Raw genomic sequence first — 17,029 nt, forward strand, 5'->3', positions numbered from 1 at the left:
TAGGAATACATTGCCTGCTCCCCTACATTCAATCTGAAGCCTATGTGGGTTATGAATGTCTTATGAACCTGTTTTTGATGACAATCCATCAGGCCACTATGAGGTCTACCTATGTTGATTCTAAGCTTCCTGGAGCAACCGGAAGTGGTTCATTTCACCCAAAAGGAATTTTGATGTACATAACCTGCAAATGTGAAAATGACTGCATTCAACCCTGTGTAGATCAGTCAATTCTTAACATAAATACTTTAAACTCAGGATTCTGTAAGAGCATACCCCAATCAATATATGTGTTTACTTAGATCTTCCTGTGCCAACCGGAAGTGCCGTAAAATTATGTCATAGGGGCTGTTTCGAAGGGTTAAAAAGGTCAGTTCTTTTCAAAACTTCATATTTGTGATTAGCAACCCTCATGAACTGTAAATCAGTCATTTCTCCCAACAGATGTCAAAGAAAAGCTCTCTCACACACACACAGCAAGGATGGAGTGACAAAGTGCGGTGCTTAAAGATACAGAGCCTGCATTGGCATTACCATAATCTCTAGGCTGTGCCGAGTTCAACAAGATGCACCACTTGACCGTAGCTCGCTCGGTGTGAGTACAGCGACCGTGAAAAAAATAAGGCCCAAAATGAAGCCTGGACCTAAATTTCAAGTGCTTTTGGGAGACAGAGAGAATCGTTAAGGTTAGAAGCACAATTTGACTTCAGAAACATTCCTGAGGTCCTCCCAATCTGTGCAAGCCTAACCTTGACCATGTGGCCTTGACCCTTAACAGTGAAAACAGTTTTTTTTTTTTATCTCACAGTTTACAATGACTTCTCTCCCCATAGGAATACATTGCCTGCTCCCCTAAATTCAACCTGAAGCCTATGTGGGTTATGAATGTCTTATGAACCTGTCTTTGATGACAATCCATCAAGCCACTATGAGGTCTACCTGTGTCGATTCTAAGCTTCCTGAAGCAACCGGAAGTGGTTGAAATCACCCTAAAAGTGTTATGCCATACCCAACCTGCAGTTTGATAGAAATAGTGCATTCAACCCTTTGTAAATCAGTCAGTTCTTAACGTATAGACTTACAGTGCCTTGCGAAAGTATTCGGCCCCCTTGAACTTTGCGACCTTTTGCCACATTTCAGGCTTCAAACATAAAGATATAAAACTGTATTTTTTGTGAAGAATCAACAACAAGTGGGACACAATCATGAAGTGGAAAGACATTTATTGGATATTTCAAAATATTTTAGCAAATCAAAAACTGAAAAATGGGGCATGCAAAATTATTCAGCCCCTTTACTTTCAGTGCAGCAAACTCTCTCCAGAAGTTCAGTGAGGATCTCTGAATGATCCAATGTTGACCTAAATGACTAATGATGATAAATACAATCCACCTGTGTGTAATCAAGTCTCCGTATAAATGCACCTGCACTGTGATAGTCTCAGAGGTCCGTTAAAAGCGCAGAGAGCATCATGAAGAACAAGGAACACACCAGGCAGGTCCGAGATACTGTTGTGAAGAAGTTTAAAGCCGGATTTGGATACAAAAAGATTTCCCAAGCTTTAAACATCCCAAGGAGCACTGTGCAAGCGATAATATTGAAATGGAAGGAGTATCAGACCACTGCAAATCTACCAAGACCTGGCCGTCCCTCTAAACTTTCAGCTCATACAAGGAGAAGACTGATCAGAGATGCAGCCAAGAGGCCCATGATCCCTCTGGATGAACTGCAGAGATCTACAGCTGAGGCGGGAGACTCTGTCCATAGGACAACAATCAGTCGTATATTGCACAAATCTGGCCTTTATGGAAGAGTGGCAAGAAGAAAGCCATTTCTTAAAGATATCCATAAAAAGTGTTGTTTAAAGTTTGCCACAAGCCACCTGGGAGACACACCAAACATGTGGAAGAAGGTGCTCTGGTCAGATGAAACCAAAATTGAACTTTTTGGCAACAATGCAAAATGTTATGTTTGGCGTAAAAGCAACACAGCTCATCACCCTGAACACACCATCCCCACTGTCAAACATGGTGGTGGCAGCATCATGGTTTGGGCCTGCTTTTCTTCAGCAGGGACAGGTAAGATGGTTAAAATTGATGGGAAGATGGATGGAGCCAAATACAGGACCCTGCTGGAAGAAAACCTGATGGAGTCTGCAAAAGACCTGAGACTGGGACGGAGATTTGTCTTCCAACAAGACAATGATCCAAAACATAAAGCAAAATCTACAATGGAATGGTTCAAAAATAAACATATCCAGGTGTTAGAATGGCCAAGTCAAAGTCCAGACCTGAATCCAATCGAGAATCTGTGGAAAGAACTGAAAACTGCTGTTCACAAATGCTCTCCATCCAACCTCACTGAGCTCGAGCTGTTTTGCAAGGAGGAATGGGAAAAAATGTCAGTCTCTCGATGTGCAAAACTGATAGAGACATACCCCAAGCGACTTACAGCTGTAATCGCAGCAAAAGGTGGCGCTACAAAGTATTAACTTAAGGGGGCTGAATAATTTTGCACGCCCAATTTTTCAGTTTTTGATTTGTTAAAAAAGTTTGAAATATCCAATAAATGTCGTTCCACTTCATGATTGTGTCCCACTTGTTGTTGATTCTTCACAAAAAAATACTTTCGCAAGGCACTGTAATTCAGGATTCTGTAAAAGCCTACTACAATGAGGATATTTTTACTTTTAGCTTCCTGTGCCAACCGGAAGGGCCATAATTGGGGTAAAATGGTCTGTTTCGAAGGGTTAAAAAAAAGTCAGATCTTCCCAAAACTTCATGTGTGATTAGACAACCCTCATGAACTGTAAATCAGTCATTCATCCCATCAGATTTCCCCCCAAAAAACACACACTTACACAGCAAGAATAGAATGAGACAGTGTGGGGCTTAGACACACAGAGCCTGCAATAGTTAACTTTCTTCAAACTATCAAAGAACTGTTAGACCTAGAGCTCTGAAACTTTAGAAACCTGTTTTAGAGCTCAAGTCGATAGTGCACGGTGAGTTATGTGGCTCTAGAAGGTTCTCAGACCGAGAAACAGCCTCGTACATTTGCAATAACTTAAATGCATTTTGACATCACGAAAATGACGACATTTACAAATGTCCCAGTGTCGCAAGACTGGGTGCATTGAAACCGCCTTGGCCCATAGAGACGGACCCTAATGTTTCTGCCCGATAGCTCGGCCCCAAATGACCTATCGAACCGAAACTTGGGATTCGGGGTCGCCTCAGCTAGGCCTACACATAATCTCAGAACTGGACCAGCAGCTAGAACGTAACTACGTTTTTTATGTTTTTATTATGGTTTGAACAGAAGGCGCTGTCGTTCTTCCCCTGAACAAGGCAACTAACTCACTGTTCCCCGGTAGGCCGTCATTGTAAATAAGAATTTGTTCTTAACTGACTTGCCTAGTTACATTTTTCTTTTAAACTTTCCGAATGCACTGTAGGCTATGTGTGCCATTTTTTAAATGTATGTAGTTCTGTCCTTGAGCTGTTGTTGTATTTTAATGTTCTGTATTATGTTTTGTGTGGACCCCCAGGACCCAAATAATACTAAATGTACTGATAAGTGGATGCACTTTGCATTCTGTCAACTTTGAGAAAAACAACTTAGTTCACACGTATCAGCCTTCTCATTGGCTCAAATGTTTCCACCTGATCTCACCTGCCTTCTATCGTTGAAGGCATGTATTTCTATTGTATTGCAGTCAGTTGAATATTTTGTCAATACACCAGATAATCTTTGCCCACACTAAAGTGGAAGTGTTGTTTCTATCTTCACCACTAAGTGGCACAACAAACCAAATTACGAATCTGACTCTGCTGTATTGTAAAACATGTGTATTTGCAACTTTTCACCACCAAGGGTCAGTGTGGTATAATTTCAACAAAAGAGTACCAAAAGACCATTTCAGATACAGATTCCTCATTTATTTTCTTGTTCTGTTAATGCCTGTGCAAGGTTAAGAGTTACAAAATCTACTTACTATATAATGATTATATATATCCTGTGTCTATCATACCATGTTATTCATACATACAGGTAGTTTTCAACTTTATGCATATTACTTTCCATTTGAAATGTATCTATAACACTTTTAACATGTGTTTTGCTGATTAATGATCCCTCATATAATATATACAGGAACACGTACCACCAAGCAAGCAAGTCCATCTATATACTGTACAAGTCCAAAGTAGGCCTACAAGAAAACAGTGGTAAGTGTGCAATCTACTTCACCAAGTAAGAGATCCGGTCCACATGTAACAGCACAACTAACCTTGTTACATAAACTGATGCTCTTTTGTCTTCATACACATAACTGTATCAATATACTGTACATACAGTATGCAGGATCAACCAGTTCAGGCTCACAGAGAATGACCAAATCAAATCAGTGCATTATTCTCTTTAGTAGACTGGGTCTGGTCATGACAAGGTGTTTGCTCTTTTCTTGAGGTACCCCCGCTAATCTCAAACTGGAGAGAGAGAGAGAGACAGACGGTGAGAGAAAAAGAGAGGGAGAAAGAGAGACCAAGAGAGAGAGAGAGAAAAAGAGGGAGAAAGAAAGATTGTAATAAGTATTCCTATCTGCAGAGTAATAAATGCTAGTCTCAGACTCCCAGCTCATAAACACCAAGCTTCCATTTGAGAGGGTTTGTTATTCTGAAAAACAAACCACAGTTATCTCTCTATGGCTAGAACAGTAAACAAAGAGTTATCCAGTGCATCCCTTTGATCAGGTTTGTTCTGTGGCAGTTATGTGCCACATGGGGAGAGTAGAAACATCATTTATAATGATTATCAAAGTAGGGTTCATGTTTCTGCTGAGTGATTCATAATCTCCACCGACAAGCACACAGTCAATACTGGTGGATGTTCAGCTGTCAATAAATCAATTAAATCAGCCCTCATCCTACATGTTGAATCCAACCTCCTACTAGTTAGTGGTCGATATTGTTCCCACAGAGACAAGTCCTCAATGTGTTTCTTTTGTCACAGCCAGCGGAAATGAAGAAGACGTTGCCGGTTTGGAGAAAAGTTACGTTTTACAGATATCCATACATGATACTATCAGTATGGACGAACAAGGAGTTACAGAATATAGATATGCCTTCAGTAGCAGGATTTTCAGAAACACGAACCCCCCTAAAACATTTAGCCAGTTATTTTCCAGGCTCCGCATTTTAGCCTTCTAGGACAGCCATGCGTGGATGCACAGTGTCCTATATTGGGCTATGCTGCAGCCTGCTCAGTCAGTTCCATACTACAGTTCCTGGGCTCTGTCTGGGACTGCTGCAGCCTGCTCAGCCAGGCTACATGTTACCCTGTTTGTCTGATGACGAAGAGGAAGTGGAGGGGGACGGGGATGGTGCCTTGGGGAACACCCTGTCTGTGGGGGTGATAGAGGCTGGACTACCCATGCCTGAGGAGCTGGAACTACTGGACCTGTGCTGCCCCTGTCCATGGCCATGTCCCGGGTGGATGGGGGCAGGCCGGAGTGGTCTGATCGGTGGTGGCCTCAGGGGGGCGATGGGCCTCCGTGCAGTCGGTTTGAAGGTGCTCATGGTCTCGGAGGACGAGGAACAGCTGCTACGGCGTAGAGCAGCGTCAGGGTCCCGGATGGCCATGGTGTTAGTGTGGAGGGGGCTGCCGGGGGGCTCAGAGGGTGGTCTGGACCCGGAGGAGGAGGGTTGCTGCTGCTTCAGGGGCTCCAAGGTGTCCAGGACCACATCGGGAGCGTGTTTGGCCACATTCTGACGCTCCAGCTCACGTAGCTCATGCAGGGCGGTGTTCATGGTCTTTTCTATGTCCTGTAACACACACAGTTTCACTAAATACTGATATTAATCCTGTGTCTTATATCCTGCAACATCTTGGCTGTCCATCGTAGTCAATGATGACGATATTCTCCTACACAGTGTATTAGACACCATTGAAAAAAAATACAAAAAATAATGGCTCATTCAGACATCTGCTGACGTATTGTTAATTCTCAAACAAAACACTGACGTACCAACTCTTCAGAATAAAAACGAAACAGTTTTCTTATTGAAAGCAGGGATAAATGGACAAATTAACACCTCACAAACGGTTCCAATATTCTCTCTAATGAAGCACACAAAGGGAGCCATATTTAAATGTGGAGATAGCAGCAGCTAACAGACTGAACAGTAATTAGGAAATGAGAAACACGGGTCAAAGAATGAGCCTCTCTCTCAGATATCCTTCCCGCTGCTGCCTTTGACTTTGTTCTTCTGTGTCCTCCCTAGGATCCATAGAATGTACTGGACACATTCTGAGAATACATCTCTCTCTCTGTCTGCCTGTCTGTCTGCCTGTCTCGCTCTCCCTAAGAGTCTGTATGCCTCTCTCTGTCTCTGGACCACAGACAGGAGAATATCCTCATTAGCTTTCCACTGAATAACTCTAAACCTGGCAGCCTTGGCAGGAAATAGGTCAAATGAAAAGAACAGCCGCTATGTATTATGAATAATAAAGGGCTGTTTGGTCTTGCCTGACTTCACCCACTGAATCAGTTGCTTTTAGCTAGCCCCCGTTATATTTGTTAAATTGTCAAGTCTTTATTGCAGTGATTAGAGTCTCACTTCTGCATACCCTGAAAAAGGCCCTTTAGCCAAAACGTTGGTTAAATAAATCCACAAGCAAGGAGCAACATTCTTTCTTCAATAGGTTAGTTTATCATCTGTTAGTCAGCACCTCACCTTTTGGCTGTTGTGAGTTCTTTATTGCTTTACTTTATAGACTCTCACCTCTGCCAGGGCCTCAGCCTCCAGTGATTTGTGGTCACCAAGGCTACCATGGCGGGTGGAGCCGGTGGATGGTCTGAGGACGGAGCCATCGGGGAAGCACTTCCGGTCTGGGTGGTTGATACTTCCAGCGCTGCCAAACGTGCTGAGATGGTGCTTCTCTGGACTGTCCATGCGGCCCCTGCTGACGGATATCTTGTGAGGGCTGCAGGGGCGAGGTATGACCCTAGGGGGCATGTCCATACCTCTGGTGGGGCTGTGGGTGTCGGCTGTGCTCCTGCGGTGAGGGATAGCAGCACCATCTGAACGAACCCTCACCCTGTAGGGCCACAACACACAGAGCAGACAGACTGTCAGGACAGCATCATAGCAACGACAGGACTAGACAGAGTTTAGGCATGGTGCAGATATAAAATATAGTTCATTCAATAAAACTACACTAAATGAACCATTATTATATAGACTGCTCATGGAGGGAAAACATTTAATCCTGCATGTGTAAAGAAAACCTCTATTAAATCTGCATTTCTTCAGAACGGTGAGCATGAATCAACCAAGTCAAATTTAATGTGTAGCTACCTTCCCAAAGCAGCTCCATAGCGGTGATCAGGGGTATGCTGTGTGTGTTCGCAGGGGGAGCTGCGGTCATGGTCTTGGTTCCTGGATGAGGTCCTGTCTCTGTCCTCCTGGTGGGGTCCACTACTGGCTTCACTCTCAGGCTTCCCACTCAGACTGTCTGAGAATGCATCGTCCCTGAGGTAAAGGAGAGACAGAGAGGAGGACACAGGGTTTATTCAAATGATCAGGACTTTGCTGGACACCCTTACAACAAAGACTATCCTCAACTAACATCTCAACAAACACAATAAAAGGTCCTTCAGAATCATAATCTAACTCATAATGAAATGTCAATGTCATCTGCTGCCAGATGACTTCAAGGCATCATTAACAAGCACAACACCCATTCCCTGGTTACCCTGCCCCCCCCCCCCCCTTGTGACGTGAATCGATAGGCCTGAGGATCAGCTGGAGATGAGTGTGTATGCATCTCAAATGGCACCCTATTCTTTTTATAGTGCACTACTTTTGACCAGGGCTTGGAACAGAAGTAGTGCACTAAAAAGGCAACAGGTTGCCATTTGGGATACATCCTGTTTCTTCTCCCTAATTAGGGTGTAATTATGCCGTCTCACAGTGATGGATGGTGATTGGCTGTCGGGCAGAGTTCTGGAAGGATAAATGACCAGTTATAGAGTGACCTTAACGTTCCATCTTTGTCATGAGTAGGTGTTGCCTCCGGAGAATGAGGAGAGGCTCTTATACTTATTATAATTACAAAAAACTGTTTTAAGTGAGAGGTAGGCAGAGGTAGGCATTGGTCTGAAAATTCACGAGCACCACAATGCCTACTCCACCCATGTTCTACCAAGGTTTTCCAGCAGATATTTTTGACATGTTACAGTATGGTCTATTCTACTTCAAACAATGTGTCTGCAGGTTGCTTAGGATTCAAACCTTCTCAAACAGCCTAAATCATACTCTACGAGGAGGTGCTCGCACAATAATGTGATTTGTACCACATGCAAGTTAACGTATTGGATTCTTCACACACCACACACTAATCCCATTCCACTAGCTTTTTAAACTTAAAATTATTTGAAAACAAGCTTTTCTTTTCTACTTAAAAGACCATGCCAGATTGAGCGAGCTGTTAAGTCTTGTAGCAATGTAGTTCCTGCCTGTATTTCCTTAAAACCTTTTTATTTAGTAATACATGTCGTTGAGAGAAAAAAAAATGTATTTCGTATAATCTTTTTGGGGGTCAGTAGGTGCCCAACATAACACCAGGTGGTGGTGTGTTGGACACGGTCACTCATACCTAGAGGTCTATAGAGCCTGTCCGCCTTATTTCTGATAACCGTTATCTTATCTGTGTAATATTGACATCTTGTTTTGCAAACATGGTGGTTTTCTCAATTGCTGTGCTGATCAATGGGCAGTTTATTACCTCTGTCAAATTCTCAGTCTCTCAAAGTCTCTCAAAGCACTTCATTATGACAGAGGTGAGTTCTACGGGGCGATAGTCATTTAGTTCAGTTACCTTCGCTTTTTTGGGTACAGGAACAATGGTGGCCCTCTTGAAGCATGTGGGGACAGCAGACTGGGATAGGGAGAGATTGAATATGTTCGTAAACACACCAGCCAGCTGATCAGCGCATGCTCTGAGGATGTGGCTAGGGATGCCGTCTGGCCCGGAAGCCTTGCGAGGGTTAACACGTTTAAATATATCTTACTCACATCAGCCACGGAGAAGGAGAGCCAACAGTCCTTGGTAGCAGGCCGCGTCAACGGCACTATGTTATCCTCAAAGCGAGCAAAGAACGTATTAGCTTATCCAGAAGCAAAACGTCGGTGTCTGCGACGTGGCTGGTTTTCCTTTTGTAGTCCGTGATTGTCTGTAGACCCTGCCACATACGTCTCGTGTCTGAGCCGTTGAATTGCGACTCTACTTTGTCTCTATACTGACATTTTGCCTGTTTGGTTGCCTTGTAGAGGGAATGACTACTCTGTTTGTATTCTGCCATATTCCCAGTCACCTTGCCATGTTTAAATGCGGTGGTTCACGCAGTTTTGCACCAATGCTGCCATCTATCCAAGGTTTCTGTTTAGGGTAGGTTTTGATAGTCACAGTGGGCACAACATCTCCTATACACTCCCTGATAAAATCAGTTATCGTTTTGGTATATTTGTCAATATTATTCTCGGAAGCTACCCGGAACATATCCCAGTCTGCATGATCAAAACAATCTTGAAGCGTGGATTCCGATTGGTCGGACCAGCGTTGAATAGTCCTTAGCACGGGTACTTCCTGTTTGAGTTTCTGCTTATAGAAAGGGAGGAGCAAAATGGAGTCGTGGTCAGATTTGCCAAAAGGAGGGCAGGGGAGTGCCTTGTATGCATCCCAGAAGTTGGAGTAACAGTGCTCTAGTGTTTTAGCAGCGTGAGGACTACAGTCGATATGCTGATAGAATTTAGGCAGCCTTTTCTTCAAATTTGCTTTGTTAAAATCAATAAAATGCAGCCTCAGGATATACGGTTTCCAGTTTGCATAAAGTCCAGTGACGTTCTTTGAGGGGCAGTCGTGGTATCGGCTTGAGGGGGGATATACACGGCTGTGACTATAATCGAAGAGAATTCTCTTGAGAGATAATACGGTCGGCATTTGATCGTGAGGTATTCTAGGTCGGGTGAACAAAAGGATTTGAGTTCCTGTATGTTATCACAATTACACCATGAGTCATTCATCTTGAAACATACACCCCCGCCCTTCTTCTTCCCGGAGAGATGGCTGGACGAATCCAGATGGCTGGACCAACTCAGACAGTATATCCCGACTCCGACAGTAACAGACTAATGCCCTTTGGGCACAGTTCATCTGTTAACTGTTATTGACCAAATACAGCTGGTGGATGGGACAGTGCACATGGACTCACATAACCTGGAGGACCACAGTGTCCAGGTGCAGAGTCTGTCTCTGGTCGACTCAGAATTACAATATATGTTTTTATCCTAAACAAAAGCGTGTAGCATTTGAGTAGTTGGTAGCATTCGAGCACTTAAATAGAAATGTAACATATGAAGTGCTCATTCTGTACTTACATGTCCTGCACCACGATGTACTGATGTGGGATGAGTCCATCCACTCCGTTGTGTCGTCCCTCCCACCAGTCATCAGAGGCTCTCAGGTACAACAGCAGGGATGCCCCCTTCTTAAAGGAAAGCTCTCTGGGAGTACGCCCCACGTAGTCGAACTTAGCAATGGCCTCGATTTGCTCCAGCTCGTCATCACTGGTGGGAGGTCCTGTACCATTGTCCACTTCATCAATGGCACCTGGCTCACTATGGGGACTGTCACTGAATGGTGTGGGAGAGAGATAGAGAAAAAAAAATGCATACATTGATTAATAGATTTGGATAATGATAAAGAACGACACAGTGTTGTGCTTTGGGCTGAACTACAACAACAAGACGGTCAAGTCTTTTGAAATGCAGAACTGGATCCAGTGACCTTACGTCCTTTTCTCCATTGGTTATTCTCCATCCTCTCTCTCATCCAATCAGAACCAAGGCGCATAATAATATGACATCACTAACCAGTACTCCTCTCCTCCAGCCATGCACTTCTCATAGACTGGTCCGTCCAGCTCACGGTGACTCGGGAAGATGACCTCGTTGTGGATGATGATGGTCTTGATGACCTCATTAACGTGCGTCTGGCAGGCCACAGGATCATGGTCATCAGGTATGGGCATCAGAGTCGGGCCGAAGCAAGTAGCCAGGTTATAGGGATCCATCATGTTCTCATCACTGTATTGGGATAGACTGTAGAGAAACAATGGGGATTTAACAAACAAAACAATTATCCATAATACAGTATGGGTATATTTATTTGGTTTGTTCATAAACACATGTTTTTAAAATGACAACACTTTGACTGAACATTTTTTCTTTTTTATACGGTTTATCTTCATTTTTCCTCATTTAATGAGGAGGACTGCCCTCCTCTTTCTCCCTGAATGAGCCACCTCTGAACACCATCTTTCCTATTGGATTTCTCCATAAAACATAACATTATTATGGTGATCAAATCACATGTTATTTGTCACATGCGCCGAATACAACAGGTTACACCTTACAGTAAAATGCTTACTTACAAGCCCTTACAACAATGTAGTTCCAAGAAAATACCCCCCAAAAAAGTAAGAGATAAAAATAACAAATAATTAAAGAGCAGCAGTAAAATAACAATAGTGGGGCTATATACAGGGGGTACAGGTAGAGTCAATGTGCAGGGGCACCGCTGTTGAGGTAATACGTACCTGTAGGTAGAGTTTTTAAAGTGACTATGCATAGATAATAGCAGCAGCGTAGAGGGGGGGGGGGCAATGCAAATAGTCTGGGAAGCCATTTGAGTAGATGTTCAGGAGTCTTATGGCTTGGGAGTAGAAGCTGTTTAGAAGCCTCTTGGACCTAGACTTGGCGCTCCGGTACCACTTGCCATGCGGTAAGAGGTCCTGGATGACAGGAAGCTTGACCCCCGTGATGTACTGGGCCATACGCACTACACTCCGTAGTGCCTCGCAGTTGGAGGCTGAGCTGTTGCCATACCAGGCAGTGATGCAACCTGTCCGGATGCTCTCGATGGTGCAGCTGCAAAACCATTTGAGGATCTGAGGACCCATGCCAAATCTTTTCAGTCTCCTGAGGGGCTCCTGTGTTGAGGATCAGCATGGCAGATGTGTTGTTACCTACCCTTACCACCTGGGGGGTGGCCCCGTCAGGAAGTCCAGGATCCAGTTGCAGAGGGAGGTGTTTAGTCCCAGGGTCCTTAGCTTAGTGATGAGCTTTGTGGGCACTATGGTGTTGAGCGCTGAGGTGTAGTCAATGAATAGCATTCTCACATAGGTGCTCCTTTTGTCCAGGTGTGGAGTGCAATAGAGATTGCATCATCTGTGGATCTGTTGGGGCGGTATGCTTGAAACATGTTGGTATTACAGACTCGGACAAGGAGAGATGGAAAATGTCAGTGAAGACACTTGCCAGTTGGTCAGCGCATGCTCGGAGTACACTTCCTGGTAATCCGTCTGGCCCTGCAGCCTTGTGAATGTTGACCTGTTTAAAGGTCTTACTCACATCGACTGCGGAGAACGTGATCACACAGTCGTCTGGAACAGCTGATGCTCTCATGCATGTTTCAGTGTTACTTGTCTCGAAGCGAGCATAGAAGTAATTTAGCTCGACTGGTAGGCTTGTGTCACATCAGGCGAGCAAATGCTCGAGACTTCCTTAGATATCGTGCACCAGTTGTTGTTTACAAATATACATAGGCTGCCGCCCCGTGTCTTACCAGAGGCTGCTGTTCTATCCTGCCGATATAGTGTATAACAAATCAAATTTTATTTGTCACATACACATGGTTAGCAGATGTTAGTGCGAGTGTAGCGAAATGCTTGTGCTTCTAGTTCCGACAATGCAGTAATAACCAACAAGTAATCTAGCTAACAATTCCAAAACTACTACCTTATAGACACAAGTGTAAGGGGATAAAGAATATGTACATAAAGATATATGATTGAGTGATGGTACAGAGCGGCATAGGCAAGATACAGTAGATGGTATTGAGTGCAGTATATACATATGAGATGAGTATGTAAACAAAGTGGCATAGTTAAAGTGGCTAGTGATACATGTATTAAATAAGGATGCAGTAGATGATATAGAGTACAGTATATACATATGAGATGAATAATGTAGGGTATGTCAACATTATATTAGGTAGCATTGTTTAAAGTGGCTAGTGATATATTTTACATAATTTCCCATCAATTCCCATTATTAAAGTGGCTGGAGTTGAGTCAGTGTGTTGGCAGCAGCCACTCAATGTTAGTGGTGGCTGTTTAACAGTCTGATGGCCTTGAGATAGAAGCTGTTTTTCAGTCTCTTGGTCCCAGCTTTGATGCACCTGTACTGACCTCGCCTTCTGGATGATAGCGGGGTGAACAGGCAGTGGCTCAGGTGGTTGTTGTCCTTGATGATCTTTATGGCCTTCCTGTGACATCGGGTGGTGTAGGTGTCCTGGAGGGCAGGTAGTTTGCCCCCGGTGATGCGTTGTGCAGACCTCACTACCCTCTGGAGAGCCTTACGGTTGTGGGCGGAGCAGTTGCCGTACCAGGCGGTGATACAGCCCGACAGGATGCTCTCGATTGTGCATCTGTAGAAGTTTGTGAGTGCTTTTGGTGACAAGCCAAATTTCTTCAGCCTCCTGAGGTTGAAGAGGCGCTGCTGTGCCTTCTTCACGATGCCGTCTGTGTGGGTGGACCAATTCAGTTTGTCTGTGATGTGTACTTCAAAATTTACTACCCTCTCCACTACTGTTCCATCGATGTGGATAGGGGGGTGTTCCCTCTGCTGTTTCCTGAAGTCCACAATCATCTCCTTAGTTTTGTTGACGTTGAGTGTGAGGTTATTTTCCTGACACCACACTCCGAGGGCCCTCACCTCCTCCCTGTAGGCCGTCTCGTCGTTGTTGGTAATCAAGCCTACCACTGTTGTGTATAACCCGCCAGCTGTATGTTATTAATGTCATCGTTCAGCCACGACTCGTGAAACATAAGATATTACAGTTTTTAATGTCCCGTTGGTAGGATATACATGCTTTCAGTTCGTCCCATTCATTTTTCAGCAATTGAACGTTGGCTAACAGTACGGATGGCAAAGGCAGATTAGCCACTCGTCGTCTGATCCTCACAAGGCATCCCGATCTCTTTCTGCAAAATCTCTGTCTCTTTTTCCAGGATGAGGGCCTGTTCGAGTATTTGGAGTATATCCTTCTCGTCTGACTCATTAAAGAAAAATGATGCGTCCAATTCGAGAAGCGTAATCGCTGTTCTAATGTCTAGAAGCTCTTTTCGGTCATAAGAGACTGTAGCAGCAACATTATGTAGAAAATAAGTTACAAACAATGTGAAAAAACTAACAAAATAGCACGGTTGGTCAAGAGCCAATAAAACGGCAGCCGTCCTCTCCTGGCTCCATCACCGTTGTAACTCACTGGTTGATATATAGACTTAGCAACTGATATATGGACTTACTGGTTGAGGAATGCAAACAGGTATCTCATGACGATGATGACGGGGCGAGAAAGAGTTACAACGATCTGCTGAAGGTGATGAGCTCTCTCTGCACCAGAGTCTAGTTCTGAGAAAGACAGGGAGAGGGGCATATCTACTTTACTATAGTAAACATATTTACTATATCAATCCAAACAATTATTAATAATACTTCTTTAAAAAAAATCTCAATCCCGCATCTCCTTACTGATGGTTGCTATGAGGTCATTGTACATCAGCAGTACAATGGTAATACTTACTGATGGTAGACATGAGGTCGAGGAAGCGTTCTTTGGGGAACAGTGGGGTCTCCAACCCCCTGAAGTACAGCTTCAGAACCCCTGCCACCGCCATGATGTCATGGTCACTCTGATCATCCACCAATGGGTCCTCACCTAGAGGCATCACACAAGCTGTCAGCCATCCAGTCACACCACTGGATATTCAACTGTGACTTTTTTTCATCTATATAACCCAAGTCATGCTTGTGTGAAAAAGTTAATCTCTGCTTAGTAAACTGAATGTTTTGTTAAAAGAAATGCATTAAGCTTGTATAACACCTCATTAACTAGTCTTAGGAAAATGTCTCGGCTTTCTCTATAGATAGATATTAGATAGTCCACGACACACATTAGCTAGCCAACAAAAAGAACAAAGATACATTTGTATATTTGTCAGTACAGTATTTTCGCCCAACTAGCATTTCTGTTCAGAATGTGGTAGCTACCGCTGCTATACATCTAAACTAGCTTTTCATGTCCGTTACAGTGTCATGCATGACATATGTGCTGTCTATGTATCCATCTGCACTTTACGGTCCTAGAGGGAGGGGCTATGGCATTCCGAGGCAGACTAAACGCAATAAAAAACGATCAAGCAGGATATGGGGCCTCGCTCGGACCGACCTCTCTCAAATGAATTTTTTATATCGTTGACTTCGACCTGTGAGCCGGGAATCCTGAATATGCCCTGCTGCTGAAGGCCTGTTGGAGCAGAGAAACCCAAGTCAGCACTTAGATGGAAACAAATCTGGCAACACAGACACATACAGAGACACATTGACAGAGACACAAAGACAGAGACGCACACAAACACACAACTAAACGGAAACATTTATATTCACCAAAAAAGTGTAATATGTCCATAGCCTAAACAACCATTAGTAACATAATCTCAGTCTGTCCACTACATGCTAGTTTCCATATTCAAAATTCCAAGATGAGAAACTACATCACAGAGATCCAAAATGGAGTGTTTACTGTAGTATATTCAAATCTATGGACTACATACAGTATCTATCAATTCATTACTGTGTTCCTCTTACCATATAGATTGATGTAGCGTACACAGCTCTCAACCACCACTGGTATGGCCTGCCCTGAGTCCTAACAGAGAGGCATACAGGGGTGTAGAGAGAGGTAAGGTGACTCTCTAAGGTGACTCTCCACAGGTTATGAGTGTGAACACAGCACATTAATACATTAATTATCTGACTGTGCACAGACAATGACTAATGTACAATGAGCATACAAAACATTAAGAACACCTTCCTTGTATTGAGTTGGAACCCCCCATTTTGCCCTCAGAACAGCCTCAGTTCGTCAGGACAGGGGTAGGGGTGCGTTGTGTCAAGTTGGCTGGATACGGGAAACTGTTGAGCGTGAAAAACCCAGCAGCGATGCAGTTCTTGACACAAACCAGTGCGCCTGGCATGTACTACCATACCCCATTCAAAGGGACTTACATTTTTTGTCTTGCCCATTCACCCTCAAATATCACGCATACACAATCCATGTCTCAATTGTCTCAAGGCTTAAATCCTTCTTTAACCTTTCTCCTCCACTTCATCTAGACTGATCGAAGTGGATTTAACAAGTGACATCAATAAGGGATCATAGCCTTCACCTGGATTCACCTGGTCAGTCTGTCATGGAAAGAGCAGGTGTTCTTCATGTTTTGTACACTCTGTGTAATCATGACAAATATAAGTACATCAACTGAATAAAGACTATCGATTTATCATATAATACGACTATGTGTTCTGTTTAATTATGTGTAAAATGAGTTCATTAACTGCATGAACAATTACCAGGGATGAGTACATTATCATATAACCATTACATAAGGTAATTTACATAATTTAAATATTAGCTGAAAGACTTTCAACTGACTGAACATTCATATATGGTCTGCAGAGGCAATAGGAGATTGTGGTGTTCTTCCCATACAAGGTTTCCTCACAAGGTTACCACTATAGTCATATACATACATATTAAGTGCCTAGTGAAAGTCTACACACCCCTTGCAGTCTTGAAATTTTGCTGCCTTAAATTTCAATCGAAAAAGGAATTAAATTAGATGTTCTTTTCTACAGCTCTACACAACCTACTCCACATTTTCTAAGTGAAAGAAAATTCTAGAACATTTCCTCTCAAACAAACCTCTCCTTTTTAGATTTAATTTTAAGGCAGAAAAATGTGAAGACTGTACAAGTTGTGTGTGTAGACTTTCACAAGTGACTGAACATCATTCAAGGACAGAGTTACCAGGCAGGCAGAGAAATGTTGGTTAGTTAGT

General features: G+C 43.4%; 1 protein-coding gene across 6 annotated transcripts in view; it reads right to left on the minus strand.

The window, feature by feature from the left end:
• Positions 1-3,919: 3,919 nt before the first annotated feature.
• LOC109893430 (SLIT-ROBO Rho GTPase-activating protein 3-like) overlaps positions 3,920-17,029 on the minus strand; it is a 67,097-nt gene continuing 53,987 nt past the window's right edge. For 2 of the 6 annotated variants that reach the window (XM_020486655.2, XM_031825008.1), the window contains exons 13-21: positions 15,777-15,837; positions 15,358-15,435; positions 14,713-14,847; positions 14,435-14,540; positions 10,938-11,165; positions 10,443-10,697; positions 7,362-7,535; positions 6,786-7,101; positions 4,631-5,825 (exon numbers count right to left, since the gene is read on the minus strand). In XM_020486655.2, coding sequence (XP_020342244.2) covers positions 5,328-5,825; positions 6,786-7,101; positions 7,362-7,535; positions 10,443-10,697; positions 10,938-11,165; positions 14,435-14,540; positions 14,713-14,847; positions 15,358-15,435; positions 15,777-15,837 — 1,851 coding nt within the window. In that variant the 3' untranslated portion in view covers positions 4,631-5,327. Of the gene's footprint in view, positions 5,826-6,785; positions 7,102-7,361; positions 7,536-10,442; positions 10,698-10,937; positions 11,166-14,434; positions 14,568-14,712; positions 14,848-15,357; positions 15,436-15,776; positions 15,838-17,029 lie in introns of those variants that run through there. The other 4 variants (XM_031825002.1, XM_031825012.1, XM_020486673.2 and 1 more) reach the window with 4 other exon arrangements.

The sequence above is a fragment of the Oncorhynchus kisutch genome, linkage group LG1 (genome assembly GCF_002021735.2).
Source record: "Oncorhynchus kisutch isolate 150728-3 linkage group LG1, Okis_V2, whole genome shotgun sequence".
Taxonomy (NCBI): domain Eukaryota; kingdom Metazoa; phylum Chordata; class Actinopteri; order Salmoniformes; family Salmonidae; genus Oncorhynchus; species Oncorhynchus kisutch.